The 19,439-nt window shown below is 41.6% G+C and overlaps 1 protein-coding gene across 1 annotated transcript in view; it reads right to left on the reverse strand.

Moving 5' to 3' along the window:
* Positions 1 to 1,288: 1,288 nt before the first annotated feature.
* The window catches only part of cyth3b (cytohesin 3b), a 33,981-nt gene continuing 15,830 nt past the window's right edge, over positions 1,289 to 19,439 (reverse strand). The window contains exons 2-13 of the mRNA XM_070847159.1: positions 13,665 to 13,747; positions 13,249 to 13,313; positions 12,077 to 12,143; positions 11,801 to 11,919; positions 11,327 to 11,407; positions 10,909 to 11,021; positions 9,536 to 9,684; positions 8,881 to 8,992; positions 5,476 to 5,552; positions 4,250 to 4,321; positions 3,914 to 4,068; positions 1,289 to 1,945 (exon numbers count right to left, since the gene is read on the reverse strand). Coding sequence (XP_070703260.1) covers positions 1,873 to 1,945; positions 3,914 to 4,068; positions 4,250 to 4,321; positions 5,476 to 5,552; positions 8,881 to 8,992; positions 9,536 to 9,684; positions 10,909 to 11,021; positions 11,327 to 11,407; positions 11,801 to 11,919; positions 12,077 to 12,143; positions 13,249 to 13,313; positions 13,665 to 13,747 — 1,166 coding nt within the window. The 3' untranslated portion in view covers positions 1,289 to 1,872. The remainder of the gene's footprint in view (positions 1,946 to 3,913; positions 4,069 to 4,249; positions 4,322 to 5,475; positions 5,553 to 8,880; positions 8,993 to 9,535; positions 9,685 to 10,908; positions 11,022 to 11,326; positions 11,408 to 11,800; positions 11,920 to 12,076; positions 12,144 to 13,248; positions 13,314 to 13,664; positions 13,748 to 19,439) is intronic.

The raw sequence follows: 19,439 nt of genomic DNA on the forward strand, positions 1-19,439 counted from the left end.
CATTTACAGGTAGTATTAAACCATCTCACAAATGAAAATAAATACAAAATGATAGTTGGTTATAGTCATAGTCATACTTTTAAAGATGGACACAAAAGCAAGCAAGGATCTTTAGGATTACAAACCAAACGCAAACAGAATCACAACAATCTATCGACCCTCACTGACATAGGTCATGGACAAAAAATAAAAAAGCTTAATCAGACTGGTACCCTATTGGGCCATTGCACAGCCATAAATAAAACCTACCCAGTGGACTGTAAATACCTTGTCAAAGGAAAGTGTTGTTATTTATTTATTTGTTTTTTTAAGTTAAAATCCTTAAGATTTTCATGAAATCAAACCCTGTTTTTTGATACTATTCATGGTCGGCTCTTAATCTGCAATAACCAATCAATGCATAAATATTAGTTTTCATTGGTGGTGGCAGAGTCTGCCAATCCCACGCTGGATTTAAATTGCCTTCACGTGCACAATGTGCTCACAGGAAACGATGCGTGCATGCAGTCCAGCATTAGTGTTTTAATCTTATCTCATGGATATCAGCCTCATTGTTTACTGTTCGCTCTGTCAGAGAAATGCGGGTTGTCTTTTATTGTGGGACAGTCAGTGGAAAGATTTTGCATTTGTAACGGATGTTACGGTTAACTGCGACTGTTCATAAAAAAGTTTTGTATCTTGCAAAACAAGACTTTTTTTTGTCAGCGAATCATCGTTAACTTTAGTAAGGGAGGACAGATACATCTGTTTTTTTCTGTTGCATTTGTGCATATCTCTTACAAAGTGGCTGCTCCAGGGCGGTTTGATGTACTATTAAACAACACTTGTTACCAACATTGAACTCAGATGTCACCAAATCAACCAGGAATTAAACCTTAAGGATTACAACTTTAAGTCCAAAAAGAAAGTTTCATTTCAAGTCTCGGCAAAAGCTCCTTTTCTACTCAACTAAAACAAAAAAGTATGCACATTTTAAAATTCTCTGCTCCGCTCAAGCAAATGAAATCAGCCCAGCTGACTCAAGACGGTGATGCTTTGTTAGGAACCTAAACATGAGCCAGCGCTGTTCTCTGAGGTTAATCTGAGCAGGGCTTCAGCCATGGCACCAGTAGAGAAGAATTCAGCACCAGAGTGAGATGACGACATGGTCCAGGTGAGGTTACACTGCACTGATCTACCCACCTCCTCCCAAATGTGTCCATCTGTCTCCTCCTCCCACCCTCCTTCCTCCAAACATCCCTCTTCACCCTCACATTTCGTCCCCGGCGTAGCTGACCACACATCTGAACTCTGATTTTGAATTACATCGACTTTTCTTAAAGCACAGTGGAGGGAACGCTTGTATGACTGATGCACTCATACTGTAAATGCTGTGTGCATTGATAGCATGCACACGGCTGCATACACACACACACACACACACGCACGCACACACACAGAGAAACACAAACGTATTTGTCTATAATAACCCACATGCATGCATGTGCACCTGAAACATGGCAGTTGTGCTTTAGCGAAACCTAGAAACATGTTATGACCATGAGAGGGGAGGTAGGGGGTGTGCATGAGATGGAGGAGAACCAAACTGGCTTCTTGGCTGTTGGTGTGCTGCTCCATGCAAGAAATGAGTCCACATATCTGAGTTTCCTGGACCACTGCTGTCCCCTCAGTAGTGTGTGATGTCTCCCCAGCAAGCACACATGACTTGTAGATAGTCCAGGGGAGAAACTGAGGTTTGTCTTCAGGGGCAAAGTCTTTTCTGGGGTTGACAGTCATGCTGTGGTGAAGCAGCCTTGCTGTTTGTGGTTTATGCGTTCATGGGCTGAAGGAGAGAAAGATGGAGGGGATGGAGGTTGAGAAGATTGTCCCTCTTCACTTCTTGTTGGCGATGCGTCTCTTCCTGGTGGCCAGCATGTCGTAGAAGGGGTCTCTGCTAATGCTGGCCCTGGAGAAGAAGCCAATCAAAGGACAGCAATGAAATAAATAATACGGCCACATGAGAGGAGGGTCTCCAGCATCTTTGATATGGAAATGTAGGCACATTTATACAAACCCCTGCCTTAACTAGATCAAAAAAAAGAACAAAGTTTGTGCAGTGACCTAGTTTGGTTTCCATGGTTTCTGAAGAGGAACCCCCCCTCCCAAGTTTTTTCTTGGTACTCTCGTGTGCTGGAACCTCATCCAGAACTCTGGCAGGCACGTAGTAAAACACACAATCACACACTTTGCCTCCCGCTATTCAGCAGGTTTATAGGTCTGAAGGAGTGTGAACAATGGTGCTCAAGATTATTGACTCTTCCGCGTTCTCCTGCTCCCCTTTTTTCAGCGCGATGGAAAGGCAGCGCACAATGACAGCGAGTGAGTCAGGAAGCCATTTGGGCTCTACTGAGGAGCCCAGTTTCACGGCTGCTAAATCCTGTTAGCACCAGCACAAAGCAAGAAGAGGCTCAACCCCCCACTGCGGATATCTCTGATTCCTTTTACAACGCCACGCGCTGAAGAATGAGTCTGTATGTGATGACTATCCCGCTCTTTCATAGTGCTCATTGTCATTTTGCACAACCCAATTTTTTGAAACAAAAACTCTATTGTAGAGCGATCAAATCCAAGGAAGGCTGCGTGACTAATGCGTAATAACATTTCCTCTATTTCTGTCCTTACAAATATGTAAAAACCTAATACATTTAATGGAATGGGAAATACGAAATGTAAAAATACATACTTTTCTCATTCACCAGCACATTGCATCAATTTATGAGTGCCTGCTTACTTCATTGACCCAGTTGGTCCACCATCATCTAGGTCTGTGTGTTTGTGTGATAAGCAGATAGATCGCTGCCTCAGTGATCGTGTATACTTTAAAAGAGGGGGAAAAAAATCATCATTTCCATAAACCGCCTTTTATCTCCCCAGACCTCAAGTCCTCTTGGACCCCTCTGGTGAAGCGCAAGCTGTGGCTCGTTAGCCTCTGTGGCTGCGAATGTATCAGCCCAGTTTGGAGCTGCCTCTCCTGGATAGGTTTGCTGGCTCACCCCTGGGGTGCTATGAGCAGTGACTAATCCCCCATCATTTCCCCAGTGAATACTCTCTCAGTGTATAGAGAGAGAGGGGGGGTGGGGGGGGTTGCACTATATTACAGTACACAAGTGTCCTGTTCTGCTGAGCCAACTCTCTTTGACATTGCACCATCTTCTATGCAGCCGATTACAGAGCAACATTTAGGTCACTGAATGCAAGGTTATTATTACCGAGAGCTACAGTATGTGCAGTATGTGACAGAAAGAAACCTCACTTTTCTCCTCTTATTTAGATCGAACATTGGAATGACTTCCTCAGGATGGATTTAGCTGTTTTTGAACCCCATCATCAGCGTTGCTTCTATAGTCTGTGGGCCTGACAGGATTTTGGTACCACTCAAGGTGGCAAAATGTATATTTTCTACATCAAAACTTTCTGAAAAGGTTTATGTCTGTAGTTAATATTTTAATATGATAACCACTATAGAGTGGCAGCTTTGTCCCAGTGATCAGCTCATTGAGTGAATCACCCACTACAAGAAAATGGACTTCTAACTGTAGTTCATATCCTCATTTACGCCTCTTTATAAAGGAATATTAGTTGTACATTTTGGGAAATATATTTGTTTGCTATCTTGCTGAGAGTTGGATGAGAAGACTGATACCACATCGTGTCTGTCTGTTAAATTTGAGCGTAAAAACAAATAGCTCTGATTTTATGATTGATTACGCCAAGCGCAGAAAATTCACCTCGTCACCGTGAGGTTGCCAGGCAACACATGAAGACCTCAGATGAATGAACATCCTCAGCTAACTCGGCAAAAAGGCGAATAAACTTATTTCACAAAATGTCACACTATTGCTTTTTTACACACTTTAAGTGTGAGGAGTCTTACTTGATGGATTTAATCCACTCTTCTTTTTCTTCCGGTGTGGGCGCTGATATCCTGTACACCACATGGTTGCCCTCAACAACCCGCCCATCTGCCTCCGTCTTGCAGGCTTTGATCACCTGGCCCTTATGATTGGGGTTATAGAGCTCAAAACAGTTCTGGAGAACAGACAAAGACCAGGGCATCAATAATATGCTACCGTGAGATGGTGAAATCTGACTGACACCGACCAAATAAATGCACTTTTTACAAATAAACATCAAATAAATATACTATCAGAGGAGAAAAGATACTTGGCATATGATCTCAGGATGAGGTCTCTAATGAGGCAACACTCACAGGTTTCCTGGGCTCCTCCACCTCCCTGATGCTGAGGTTCTCCAGTGGGATGATCCCACGAGGCTCCTTGTCCTAAAGGAGAGAGGGATGAGAGGCAGAAACATGAGAGGAGGGAGAAAATCAGCAAGTAAATACGGAGAGAGGCGCTCATAGCAAAGTAAGAAGCAAGCAAACAAGAAAGGAATATCTAAACATGACAAAGATGGTAGTGCCGTATAAAATGAAGACGAAAAGGGGAGAAAGAGACAGAAAGAGAGAGGAGAATAGAGGAGCAGTGTGTGAGAGATAGAGAGATAGAGATAGGGAAAAGAGGATAAAATCCTGTGACATGTTTTGCTTGTATGGAAATCAACCTTGCACTCCCCCTCCTCCCTCGTCCCCACTGCTCTTTAACGGAGCAGATAATGTGTGCGTGGAGCAGTCAGACCAGAGGACGGGACATAATGATAGCGTCCTCAAGGATAATACCAGGGTACAGAGAGGACAGTGCTGATCCAGCAGCTAGCAGGGACGCAAAGGCACTGATAAAAATCTTCAGTGACGCACATATTAACTTATTCGGAGAGTGACACAAATAGACAAACACAAACAAACATGTGGCCACCAACCGTGAAGAAAATATACAGATGAATGAACACTCTTCACCGCAAAATGGAGCCAACCAAAGACTGTTTTTTTAACCTCCCGTAAGTCCCCGTGTACAAGGCAATAATGGACAGCAAGTATTAATGTAACAATTAAAGAATTCGCTAAATAGCAGCCACAGTAGCCACAAGTGGAAATTACAGGCTACTGGTACATTCATAAAAGACTTATGGGAATAAGTCTTTTAAGACTGAATATGGAAATATTTATCTGCAATATACCAAAACATGTAGAGGCACAACACATAAAGGCTATTCAAATTTTAAATCTACATCCTAATTTTGTCACACTGTCCTCAAACTACAAAATTTGCCTTTCGGTATAATTCCAGAATTTGTTATGGCACCCGCAAATGTCCTTAATGTCCTCCCCGCTGGTTTAATCAGAGTATATTCATTAAGTGTATCTTGAAATAATAAATGATGAAGTCAAAATGAACAGAGACCGTTTTTCCTTTCATTTGGAGGCTGAGAGGCCCTAAACAGCCACTTAGTAGACACACAAACGCACACGGAAACCAGCACACATCCTCGCAAAGAGGCACTTTTCCCATCGAAACTACATTTTAGTGTGACACTCACTGTTGTGTATTCGAAGTAGTAGAGGCAGTTGTCCGTCAGGATGAACCACCTTCTCTTCCAGGTCTTCACTCGGCCCCCTGACAGGAAGAGGAAGAGGAGACAGGAAGTGACACAAAGGCCACAGTGACAGACTGAATGTCTCCCATCAGGAATAAGAGCAGGGATGTGACCTCAATGTGACATTAATGAAGCCGACCCACATCCAACCCATTTCCCTATTCTTGTGCACTTTAAAAATGATGTAGATATCATAAAGTAGCGTTGTATTATTATTTGAAAACTTAAAACTTTTTGACATTAAATCATATTTTAAGCCATGAAAAAATATTTTACCTCCCCAATTCTAAATGTTTGTTCATTACTTCACTGCTGTAATTCAATTTCCTGTGTAAGACATGCTGCAATCAACCTCATGATCATGTCATGTGATCACAAGACACATGTATAATTACTTAATGCACTTAATGTGCAGTGCATGCCATTGAAAAGCCAATATGGGTGTCTGATCTCAAGTTTAAGGTAATTTATAAGGCTGTGCTTTGTGTTAACATTGGATTGTAAAAGTGGATTTTTTTTTTTTTATACAAGAATCACTTTTTATATAATTCTTATGTTCATCTTTAGACACTCTATGAGTGCCATCTATAAACCCATATGAGATCCTCTGTATTGTCAATCGGATAATAAAAGCATGCAACGTACAGAGAAAATTTATTGGAAAAAAAAATGCTGCAGTGATTCAACTTAAAGCTGCTGTAATGTTTCCGCTGTGGCTGGAGATTCAAAAGTAAACCTGAGATAAGTTCACTTTCTGGAACAAGCAGACAAGCCAGTTTTAAGAACACTGGTATGCGATTACAACCCACCACACCCATCTCTCCTAACTTTGAGCTTCCTTAAATGATGACTTGCGCAACTGATAAATTATTACTGACTCTGCCTATTCATTTTTAAAGGCTACAGGATAAAACCTTATTGGCTCTCAGGAGAAGGGAGCAAACAGCACTTGAGATGAACCTAACGTGGCACCTAAAGCACCCCTGAAGGAACCCACATGCAGACACAGACATTTAAACACAAAAACTCTCACACACGCACACACACACACACACCAAACCCTAGAGCAAGCTCTCCACCTCACGTGCTAACTTGAGCAATCTACATCCAAAAAAAAAAAAAAAAGCAAAAAGCGAGCAAGCACAAATGTCCAGCATGTTGGTCTGAAGCAGAATTCAGCCTCTGGCAGCGACTGAAGAGCTGCGCTCACTTCAGAGATGTAGAGCTGGAGGAGGCTCTCCTGGTGGGAGACACATGTGTGCTGTGTGCATGCAGGTTATGCAATGCTAACCCGAGCTTCCACACACACATTTGCAGAAAACATGAATCAAAACCTGACGACGTGCACATGAGCACAAGCACTTTCTGATGACTTCCTGTGTGCGCGCTTTGGCCTCACATTCCTGATTAGTTCCTCTCGATGCTAACCATCCCTTACGGACACTTTTTACACACCATTTCACTGCAGCATTTCCTGTTTCGTGGCGCCTCACATGAGCCTATATGGGCCACACATAATTACAAAAGCTCCGGGTTTCCTTACATTTCAATAGACTCTGGCTATTGAATTAGCGTGGCCAAATTTCCGCTCAGCTTAGAGAGAGATTTGCTAAAAAAGGCATTTATTCCTTCACATCCTCCAGGGTTTATTTTTAGAGAGTTAAATTAGAAATATTAGAGTGAGAACTGGTGCGGGAAATGGCTCCAGGGAGGAACCGTACTAGAATGTAATCATGTTAGGTCTGTGAGCCACAATGGGGCTATTTGCATTCGTACTCACTAGTTTGATGAGACGACAGAGACGTTACTCACAGTGAGAGGAATGTGCAGGTCACAGCTAGGTGTGTGTGTGTGTGTGTGTGTGTGTGTGTGTGTGTGCGTGTGTGTGAGTGTGAACATGGCAATAAACCTGATCACCAGCTGTGAGTTTGCCCTTTAACCTTTGGCAAACAATATCCAGGCTCTTAAACAACTTTATGTTCACTATTAAATCAACCTCTAACAACAATTAAAAGTGTGGGAAAAAGGAGTTAATTGAAAGGCGTTAAGATGCCAGGTATGTATGTAAAGGTCGCTGGATCGACGGGATTCCTCGGTAATGTACGTCGGTAATGTAGTGCTGAGCAAAAAAGCAAATCAAAAACATGTGTAAACAAACGGGAACAAATGGCAAAACAGAGTACAAGCAAGACCAAAAATCTAGTATTACCTCATTGGAAACACATTCAACCCTATCCAATCCCTGGCACACACACAAACTCACGCAGAACAAATAAATGCAGTGTGTGCTCCTTCCCAAACTACATTGAGACGACATTCACAAGTTTCCAGATGTATAAACATGTACAAAAACACATTTTTGTGAGTGATATAGCTATATAACTGATCTTATGATGATGGTTTGAAGAAGAGGTGCAGCGATATACCAGGATTTACCATGATAACTGAAAATGAAATACTGAGATCATGTTAATAACCCACATATGATAAAATCATGTACACATTCACACACTGTTTCGCTCCAGCTTGAAACCCTACTGAACTAAACATGCTCGTCTTCATTCATAAAAACTTGCTGTAGACGGAGAATGTGAAAAATGGAAAGAGGACAACAGTGTGACATTGTACTGATGGCAGATGTTTGGTTTTGTGGATCTTTTGTTTGTCAGTTCATCTGGTATTAATTTTACTATCCATTACGTATAATTACTCTTTTTGTACAGTTATGGTTACAGACTCCATCTCCACCTCCCTACACTCCTATTTTGAGTGTAATTCATGTGCAAAAAAGGGACAAAACACATTTAATTTTCTATAGATAATGCAATAATAATGTTATTGTGAATTATTTTGGCCATGATAGTCGTGTGGTGAAAGTCCCCATCTCAAGTATTAATATGAAAACAGGTGATAATGTGTGGCTTTATAAAACAGAGACATCCATAAAGCTTTATAAATCAGAGTGTCTACACATATATAATAGAATTAATGTTACACAGATACATTTATGAATCTCATCTCAGTCTGTTACACACTGTGAATGCTTCAAACACAATATTGTTGATGTTTCAAGCGCTAAAAATCTGATCTTTAACTTTGTCTTTAACTCCACACATTTCAAAATGTAAAGTATTTGTCATGAACTGGATCTAATCTAATTGATGACACTTCAGCATCAAGTGAGACGGCGTGAGTGCCATTAACCTCACTTTGTCCCGAAGTTCTCACTCAGCTATGGGAATAAAGACACAGTTGTAGCAAGGAAGAAAATGGGAGGGTAACAAAATAAAGTCACCCAGGATGTCTTGCATTCCCTCGGCATAGGAATGTGCAGAGACTCATACTAACCTAATTTAAGCAGCCAGCCCTCTCTGTCTGGGTTGAAGAACGTATGCGTCAGGTCATTCCCATCATCCTCTGGGATCTTAAAGGGTTCGCTCTTAATGCTGTCGTATAGATTCTGGATAAAGAAAGAAGAACGTAAAGACAGACCGTTATGGAAAAACAGTAGTTTACATTAACACTTCCAGATGAGCATCACATCAACTCAACCTTCAGATTAACGGTGCATTAAACAAGACATCGACAGATTCTATTTCAGGGTTGGAGACAATGATTCATACCTCAGTGACTCTGAGAACTGGGAGTCTTTTTAACAAAGTGTCTTTTTCTACGTAAATGAAGCCAAGGGCACTTTGATGCCTGCAGCACATGGGTATCACAGAGGATCATCAGCATCATTATCTGGGGAGAAGATCTAATTCTGCTGAGCTGCAGATATCTCAATTATTGAAGCATGACTCTGTGCTTTGCGTGTCGAAGAAATTCCTATAGGTTTCTTTTTTTGTGTGCAACTTCATAACACAGCTTCAAACAGAAGCTGTACTTTACTTTTTCGCTTGTCATAGTAGTGTTTACATGTGTGTTGCCGACACAGTGTTTGCACACACTACATTGGATACATTTGTCACATATGGCGAACTAATAAAGTCAAAGCTGTCACCCTGAGTAGCTCCTCTGGGAGGTCTCCCCCCTCGTTGATCCCTCTGTTCATGGAGATGAAACGCTCCACGGGGGGCTTGTCTCTGACGTTGGGATTGTGCAGGCTCGTGTTCAGCATAATGATGGCAAATGATAGGACATAGCAGGTGTCTGTGGAGGTAATTACACAGAGTAACACAAAAGGCCAAGTTTGAGGTTTAATGAGGAAATTATATAAAACTTTGTCACTTCATCTAGTTTAAATTATTGATATTGTAGTACGAACACTATAAGATCATTCACTGTAGAAATGTACTAATTTTAAAACAATATCCAAACCTTAAAACAACATTTCTAACATTTTCTTCTGATAATCCAAATGTAAAACCAAAATGTGAGTACTTATTAAAGTATATATAAAGAGATAGCGAGGTACACAGTGGAAAGTATTTCTCTAATTTATTAAAATAGCATTGAGGTGACAGAACAAATGATTTGTGATTTATTAGACAGCCATCCATCAGCAAATGTAGGACTCTGTTGATTAAACTCTCCTTTTTATTAGACAAAGAGCCCTATATTCTGAGACACACATACTCAAGGCACCTTCCAAGTCCATGTTACAAAGAGAAAAGTCCACTGCTCTTGCGACTCCACATCATAACTCCTGCTAACTATCCTCCGTCTCATCCATCCACAAACTAACTGCCCCAGTCAAAATCCTCTGCACTGTAATTTACGACCCTGAGCGCACTAGTCCTGAGAGATGACCAATAACCAAGTCTGGGTGTGTCACCACTGCGCCACATCAATATTCATGACCTGAGCTGTCACCTGTGTCCTCCTAAACGCTCGCTCGGTTAACACGGGAGCAGCAGGCTGTGCGACAGGCTAAGACTGCACTAATGACCACTATTGACTGGTGATCAATTTCATTATCACTGCTGGAGACACAAATAGTGATTACACTGCGATTAGCAAGCAAGCTGCTAAGTACGGTGGAAAACGGAGAAGTAAATAGACTGTTGGTCCAGCGAAGTTCAGACCGAGACAATAAAGACAATAAACCTCCATCAAAATAGATAGAAAATAGATACATCTATGTGGTCAGGTCAATGTGTTCATTTTCTCCAGTGTTGCGGCCAAATGCCATTTAGATTCATACAGCTCAAACAGGTCCAGCAGTCTAGTGGGGGAAGACAGACAGGACCATTGATCTGAGGCTGACGTGGTCTGGCTGGCCCATGCTATCTGTTCTTGACTGTCTAGCTGAGTCTGACTCATATGTGGTGCCTTGTGTGTGTGTGTGTGTGTGTGTGTGTGTGTGTGTGTGTGTGTGTGTGTGTGTGTGTGTGTGTGCGCGTGTGTGTGTGTGTGCGTGTGTCTGGCTGGTACCTGTGGACTGGAAGACGCCGGGATTGCATTGGCAGTACCTGGAGGCGAACGCCTCCATCATACGATCAATCTTCTGGGCTTCGCCAGGAAGTCTGAAGCTCCACAGAAACTGCCTACAAAAGCAGGGAGAAAAAAGAGAAAGAAAATACAGTGACAGATGATGAAATACTGATGCAAATGTATACTATGGTATATGGATATTCACTGGAAGTTATCCTACCATATGTTTTTTACATTAGTTTTTTACAGGCTTTTTAAGGCTAAGAAAGTAAAAAACCAATGGAAGGTTTTTCGTGTTAGAAAAACACTGTAAACATGAATAAACAGTCATCAAACTGCGTGATTTGGGGATCTCATCGTACCTTCTCACCAGTATGTGTAGGAATACACCCAACACAAATGTTGGTCTTTAACTCACCTTAAGGCTTGTACGAGGTTGAGGTCTGCAAATTCATGAAGCTCCACAAACGCTTGGAGGACCTTGATGTTAAAATCATCCCTGGAGGAGAGGAAGGACACATGTCACACATGTTTAACTATTTACACTCAGATTCACATATGTCAGGGTCAAGGTGAAAAGCAAAATCCTGCAGCCATGTCGCTGGAGCAGTTTGAAACAGAACGGCTGTGTGTCGTCTGCATCAGGCAGCTTGAAACCGCTGTTGTTTTGACAGTCCTATCCCCACTGATTTCCCTTCGATAAGAACCACATGTCCACTCAGTTATTTTACTGGCATGGCCTCCCGTCGCTACTCTGCTCCATGAATCTAGACTACCAATTTCCTGGGGCTTTATGCCCTCGTCTGAACACATGCAGGGCAGATCTGACAGGGAGATGGAGAGAGGAAAAAGAATGGTGGAAGAAAAACAGAAGGAAAACTGGAGAGCTCACCGTTCCCCTAAGTAGTCCCCGATGACTGTTTTGTTAAGCCCCTCTCCTTTGTAGAGGAACTGTGCAATGTCCTCTGGAGTGTTCTGGAGCAGATCGTTCTCTAAAAGAAACTGGATCCCCTGTTTGAAAATATAAAAAAGACAACACTCACACTTCAGCTACTTGTTTTAGTCTGTTTTTATAGCCCACATGGATGGCTTGGATATATTTCAAAATGCTGTTCAACAGGATCAATCAAATCAGTAATTATTTCTGACAAAGAATCAGATGCCTGACCTTCTTAGGGTCCATGTTGAACTTCTTCCTCCCCATGGCGATCTGTTTGTTTCTTTGCGTGGTTTTGCTGCAATAAAAAGCACACAGAAACATCCGTGAGGTGACAGTTAAGGGTGTGGTGGCGTCCTGAAGCTGCTGTATTTGTTCAGAAGGTCAGTTTGTCATGGCTTTTGATGTAGCATGACTTTGTTTACTTCTGAGGACTGAGTGTACGGAGGCTTTAAACTGAAAAAAAATGGAAACAAGGTAAACGTGCCTGCATGTGATTTAATGGTACCTGTACTGCAGTTGTGCATAAGCAAAGAGTGCATCTATTTTCTTCATCCTGCAGCCATTTTGGAAGAATTTACCATTTTAATGCAACTCGTCTTCAAAACACATTTTGCATGTGCCCCACAGGGATATCTCCACCTTTGTGTGTCTGTGCATGCTGCCTACGCTTCCTGTATGCCCAAAATAGCAGAGTCCCTTTGCCAGCTGCACCTGGGACACACACACACACTCACGAACACACACACACACACACAGCCAGACATAAGGCCTCACTCCACCTCATTAACCAATCGAATGAAAGCTTCTGAATACAGACTGTTTGGTTAAGTCGAGGGGCTGTCCCACTTCACTCCTCAAACAGAAGAGGATTAACACACACACACACACACACACACACACGCACGCACGCACGCACACAAAACAACAGGTGTGAGGCTCACGGCTTAAGTAACTATAAGGTTCAATGCTTGTGAAGAGCAGAGAAGGCAAAAGAGCGAACAAACCAGTCCAGAAACAATTAGTCGATGAATTGATGCAAATTCGTCAAACTGACAATTCTGATAATTGATTAATGGTTTAAGTCAAGCAAAAACACCACATTTTTGATGGTTCCAGCTAAGCAAATGTTCTGTTTTGTTTCAGTGTTCATTCATTTTCTTTGGGTTTGTGAAGACCTGGTTCATATAATTGTAAACTGCACATCTTAGGCACTATTTATTGTACAGAAAGAATCTGAATGTGTCATCTTGGGCTGTGGAAATGGTGATGCGCATTCTCAAATATCATATACAGGCAAAATTATTAATCGATTAATCATTTAAATAATTACCAGATAATTCAATAATGAATATGATCATGAGCTGCAGCCCTAAAACAATTAGTAAAAAAGAAGAACTCACCTCTCCCCCACACAGGTTAACTGCTCGATCTCGGTCATTACCTCTGCAATCTCAAACTTCAGCCGCTGCAGAGAAGAAAAGAGCAAAATGACTCATTTACTTATGGTACTTAAGAGCAAAGGGCCTAATCCTAATGACGTGGTTACTTGTTGGTAGGGATGAGTGATACGGTTAAAATCAATATTGCATAATCGTGCATTTCTACCTTCAGTAGATAGTGAGCAGCTCAATAGGTCCACTTTTTGAATATACTGACACATCAAAATAAGGCTGTATGCGACTGGTGCCAACATGCAACATTTTTCTGACATGAGACACAAGTATTCAGACATTCAACACTTTGATCTTAATGCCCAGTCCTACTTACAATAACTTTGTGCTGACCAAAAAAAAAAAATCATTAGACTGTTACTCACTTCAATATCATCCAGAAGCTCTTTTTTCCTGCGTCGTATATTCGACAGCTCATCTCTTTCCTCCAAAGACAGGTCCTCAGGTACTGGAAAATACAGACAGTAGGGAAAATGAAAAAGCATGTGTGAGAGGGAGAGGGAGGGAGGGGCAGGGTTATGAGAATGGATTAAATTAATTCACCTTCCGACCAGCCAGTCAGAGTCAAAGGGATTAAGCCTGACGGTGCATACCTGTTCAATGAATCCATCCCAGAGACTCATGACCTAAATAATACACCAACAGGCAGGATTTCATACAATTGCAAACTCGGTACATTTCAAGATCTAAAATATGATTTTAATTTTCCTGGTTCTTCTCTTTTTCTCCACTTAAAATTTAGGTCTCCACGCCGTGCATAAAACTGCTTTCTGTTCGCTGGAGAAGCTCTCAAACACATTGGTTACTTTCATGGTTGGACATTATTTATTCAGAACAAAGAGCTGCTGAAGGCGAAGGCAGAAAATGTTGAAATCTGGTCTGAAGCTGCAGAGGAAGTGAAAGCTCTATATTGTTAAACGAACATGACCCGATTTTTTTGGCCAGTTGAGGGCAGCAGAAACAAGTTGTGGACGCAGTATTAATAAATCATCAGCTTTTAAGAAGATATGGCAAACTTGTTTAAAAATCAAATCAATGCTTATTAACACAGTCAGTTGTTATTATCGTTCATTAGGAGTTGTGCTTCTGGCCACCTGATGAATGTAAGTCCAATATTTACTCTCTTTTAGCTCTATTTTTGGTCTCCACCAAGTCCTGAGGGAAATATCTGACTCTTTAGCCACTAAATGTTCCACTATGGTCACCTATCTAACTGTGCCGGTCTTACATTTGGTGCTGAGCAGGAAGTATATTCTATTTAGGAAGCATTTTTACTGAAAAACAACACTATGAGAGCTGTGAAAGTCAACCAGAACAGTAGAGCTTCGGGCCGGGTGGCTTAACAATGAGCTGAAACTCATTCAGGTGATAATTCTCTGTAAGTTCATTATCACGAGGGACCTCTTTCACTTTGTCACATTGTTTCCACATTGTCATTTGATACATTGTTATCATAAAATATGCTTATGTATGTACGTGCAGTTACATGGATATGCTGTATGCTGTATATATACTGTAGGCATTATACTGCAGCCATTTTCTTGTAACCCAGGATTTGTCTTCATGTGTATTGAAATAAACAGCAGGTGTTAGAAGTAGATTACACAAAACCCACATATGAGGAGGATGTTTCTCATGAGAATTTTCTTCCAAACCAAATTAAAAACACAGAAACTTTCCTTGTTGAAAAGCAGATCACTTCCATAAATAACATCCTGTATGTTCAATACACACACACACACACACAGTCCACTGAGCATCTGGCGAAGCCTGCCCCCCAAAATATTGGCTTTCTAATAGTCAACTCGTGCCGAGCCCTCATTTGGGGTAATTAACGCAGCAGAGAGAGCAGCACATCACGCAACATGCATGTTTTACTGGGTGAGCATACACACAGTGTATACACAGGTGAGTACACACTGTATAAGCCATGCATACAGAATTTACACTTCACACACATGACATTTATTTTATTCTACACTGTGGGTCCCCCAGAGCCACCTACTTATCGCTCATTTAACCGTGCCACGTCAACCTCTCCCCCCCCCCCCGACCCCTCCGAGGACCTCCCCCTCTCTCCTCCACACATCAGAAAACAGCAATCCATTTGAGAGCAGGCTGACAGGAAGTAGGTCATTTTCACATGGAGCTATACCAGATTGTGCTTCTCCTACGCTGTTTTCTCTCCCTCTCTCTCTCACACACACACACACACACACACACTCCCCCTCAATCTCTCCCTTTGTCCGCCTCCACCCCAGTGCTTGAAGTGGGGGTGAGAGCAGATTCAAATCCCCCAACTGAATCATAGCACTAAGCAGCTTTGCAATTCAGACGTTTTTTTCCCCCCGCGTTGTTTCCCCTCTGACTGTAAATAATGGAAAAGGAAAAGTAAAGTCATTTCCTCTCCTCTTTATCTATGTACTGAATCCCTCTCTCACACTCTTTTTCCTTCCCTCTCCTCTGTCTTGCTCTGTAAGACAAAGTGAGAGAACCATCATGGATCATTAGGTTGTTACGTTCTGCAGGCTTGGAGCTCACGTTGTCACAGGCGAGCAGCCAGTCAAGAGAGCAGTGATCCAGATGGGTGTAGATGGCTTTTTTAACTGTGTGATCATCTCTCTCACACACACAGTGATGCTCACCCAATAGCTACCAACTTTTCTACAAGATGAAACAAAGCAAGGAGGGCAGAAGAGAGGGGAACAGAGTGGTGTGTTGAACTAATTTTAAAAGAGACTTAAAGAAAGAAAACAACTTTTTTTAGATCATAGGAAGGTGCTAAGTGGGTTACAAGCCAACGGGTTATGAATAATGTCAGCATTGTGCAGGTTAACGATCACCCTTAATTTGTCAAGATATCAAAAAAAGATTTTAATGGCTTCACAGTAATGAGAAAAATTGCAAATTGTAACTGCTCTTAATGACATTAACACAGCTGCTGATGAAGTGTAGGTCTGCAATTATTATATTCTTATACAGAGTTAATTTTTTTGTAAGGCTGTAGAGGTTGTTGAGACTGTGTGGGTGGAGGAATTGGATGTTTGCAGAGAGATTTGTTTCCCCCCCAGTTTTTTCTTTCCTTTTTATTCTTTTTATTCAGTTAAAAAAATCTTTAGTCTTTTTAGGCCAACACATAACACTTTTTTTTACACTTTGGCTGCTGGCTGTAATGCATCATCACTTCACATTACTAAAAGAGCTCTGCGGTCAGGCACCAGCCTGTATCAGAGATCTCCTGAAGCCCTACATCACTAGCAGGTCTCTGAGGGTCCTCACATCAGGCTCTGCTGGCTGTTTCTTGGTCAAAGCTGAAAACTAACGAAGATCGTGCTCTTGGGGTTATTGCCCCGAAGCTTTAGAACATTTTTCCTCTGGATTTAAGATCTGTGGACACTGGTCACTTTTAAAAAGCAGCTAGAGACCCATCTGTTGAGACTGGCCTTTGTTTCTGTATTGTAATTATACCGATTTATGGTGTCATTGTGTTTTAGGTCTGTATGTATCTTCTACTTTGTGTAGCACTTTGTTACATCTCTACTCTTGACAGGTGCTGTATAAAGTTATTTGCTTACTTACATCATGTTGTATTCATGACTTTTTGGGAAACTCAGCATCTGAACAAGAATTCAAAATGCATTTCTGCATTCTGTTTGTAGAAATGAACCCCCAGCTAAGAGTCTGAGAGGTTGAATAGGATAAAAAAAAAAAAAAGAGAGAGAAATTTGGAAAGAGGCAACGTCTGCATGTGAAAGAAACAAAGACACAAAAGGATGCTCTCACTGCTTAACAGCAAAGAAAGGGAAGGACTCAAGAGTGATGTAGAAACAGATACCAGCCCACCAGACATCTTCGCACTCTATGCCTGCATTGCTCTCTTTCCTTGGCTTCAGTTAAGCAGCCTCATAAAGCAGTAATTGTAGAGCAAAGAGACCCTGCAGGCAACCTACGTCTGTAATGCGCAAAAAGTCCTCCATCCCTCCTACTCTGGCTGAAACAGCTCGCCTGGACGGGAGAAAGGGACAGATTGTCTGAGGAGACAGACTCTGTTTTGGATAACAATTCCCCCGCTGTGTGTGTTTTGTTGCATGTGGAAAAAGCAGAGTAATCTGATATCATTGTGAGGACAACTACTACAGTACAGCCGAGACTGCACATCTGATGCATTATACATGAAAGTCTACGAATCTATGAGTGAGTGAGTGTGTGAGTGTGTGAGTGTGTATTCCCATAGAGAGCAACCTCTTGAAAAAAATCCATATTAGGTTATATACAAACACTCCATGCTTAACCCCAGGCATGGCCACATAGATTACCAGAGCAACACCACTCAGCCTTTTCATATTATGACTTAGGAGACTGCTGTTCTCGAAACAATCAATACATCATCATAATAGTTCAAACTTGCATGCTTAGCCTTCCCCCCCCCCCCACTAGTCTTCAAGCAAGCATGGAAGAGTAGCGGCCACTGTGCTGCAGTTTTCTCCGACAGACACGTGGCCAAGACTTTTTTTTGTCAAAGGAAAGTTCATTGAGTTGATACGTTCCCAGTTCCAATGTCACAATCACTTTTACCTCTCCTCCCCGGGTCATCCGTGACCTGTCACGTAAACACCACCTCCGAGGGTTAGGGAAAAGGTCAGTAATGTCATGACACGAGCCCAGCCAGGATTAATGTGCCTCTAAACAGCATGGACATTTGCCATGTATATGCTGACAGAGAGTGTATAGATAGATTGAATTGATTGGGGCACTGCTTATGTAATAATGCACATTAGTGATTGTCTTTAAAGTTATAATCCTTTAAGATTTTCATGATTTCAAAGTCCTTTTTGATACCATTTCTTGACATTAACATGAGCCATTGAATGCGTTAACATTCAGTAATCTCTGTCTCTCTCTGTCTCTCTCTCTCTGTTTTAGTAGTTTTAGTTGTTAGTGGCGGGGTCCGCCAACTGCCACACTACAGAGTGACTTTTATTGTGAAGCAGCCACAGGAAATGTGATGTATTTTGTGACTGAAGTAAGTGCTGATGCTTCTAGAAAACAAGACACGGATTACTTTTGAAATTTTAGTCATGGGATCAATTTCAAATATCGCAGGGAGTAATGGAACAAGATGGAGCAGCCTCCATGAGCTGATGTTCAGCTGCTGGTAAAAAACAAACAGCAAACGTTCAAAAGGTCAAAGCAAACAAAGCCCATTTCTGTGATAAAAACATGCAAATTATTGACTTTTTAAAAGAATGTGCCCCATAGCTCAGTTTGTTTGGCTGCACTCTAAACGAGTACATGAGTTACTATCCTTCTTCTTCTTAATGTCATAATATTAAAATGCAGTAAAACAGTAAAACAATTTTCATAAAGTAGAAAAACTTCACCAAATCACTCTGAAGTCTCACAGCATTCAGGTTATGTCAGCTCTGGTATTTAATTAGCTTGTCTCATGACTCCATTATAACTTATGACTTGCCCTGCTCTAGACAGTCGTTGGGGTCATAAAAAGGAAAACAGACATCACATGCAAATTATTCATGCTACTGATAACAGAAGCTGTGTTTCAGGTCTGCTCATGCTACACGCTGATATAATCTCAATGACGTTCTTGTTTGGAGTGATCACTGTCTTTGTTGCTGTAAAGCTCAACTATTAATATTTTTAACATGGCGTCAGTAGCAGTGCTGACACACATGTTAGAGCTGCTGCTGTAACTGTGGATGAACCTTCACACCCCAATCAGCTAATGAAAACTACTCAGGTTCTTGAATAATGCATTACTGCCCTGTTCATCATTCCAGTGCAGATAGGAAGACCTCAGTCCTGAGATGGTTCACTGTCTGATGCTTCTGGAGATACTGGGCCGATTGGGATCTGATTCACGTGACAGACGGGTCTTTATTGGCAGATCACAAAGTCAAATAACTAAAAGCCTTTAACAGTCATGCCTTTCCAATACCCTTGGCACCGAGAGCAGCGGAGAAGATGGTTTTGCATACCGATACCCCTGTTGTATTGGCTGATGTTGATGCTGACTAGTTAACTGAATGTTTTTTAGTCGTCCTTATGTTTTTGATTATTTTATCCAGTTGTGAGCAGACAGTTGAAAGCTGTCTCTGATGGTGCATTCAAGGACACTCTGA

Source organism: Pempheris klunzingeri, chromosome 17 (genome assembly GCF_042242105.1).
Source record: "Pempheris klunzingeri isolate RE-2024b chromosome 17, fPemKlu1.hap1, whole genome shotgun sequence".
Taxonomy (NCBI): Eukaryota; Metazoa; Chordata; class Actinopteri; order Acropomatiformes; family Pempheridae; genus Pempheris; species Pempheris klunzingeri.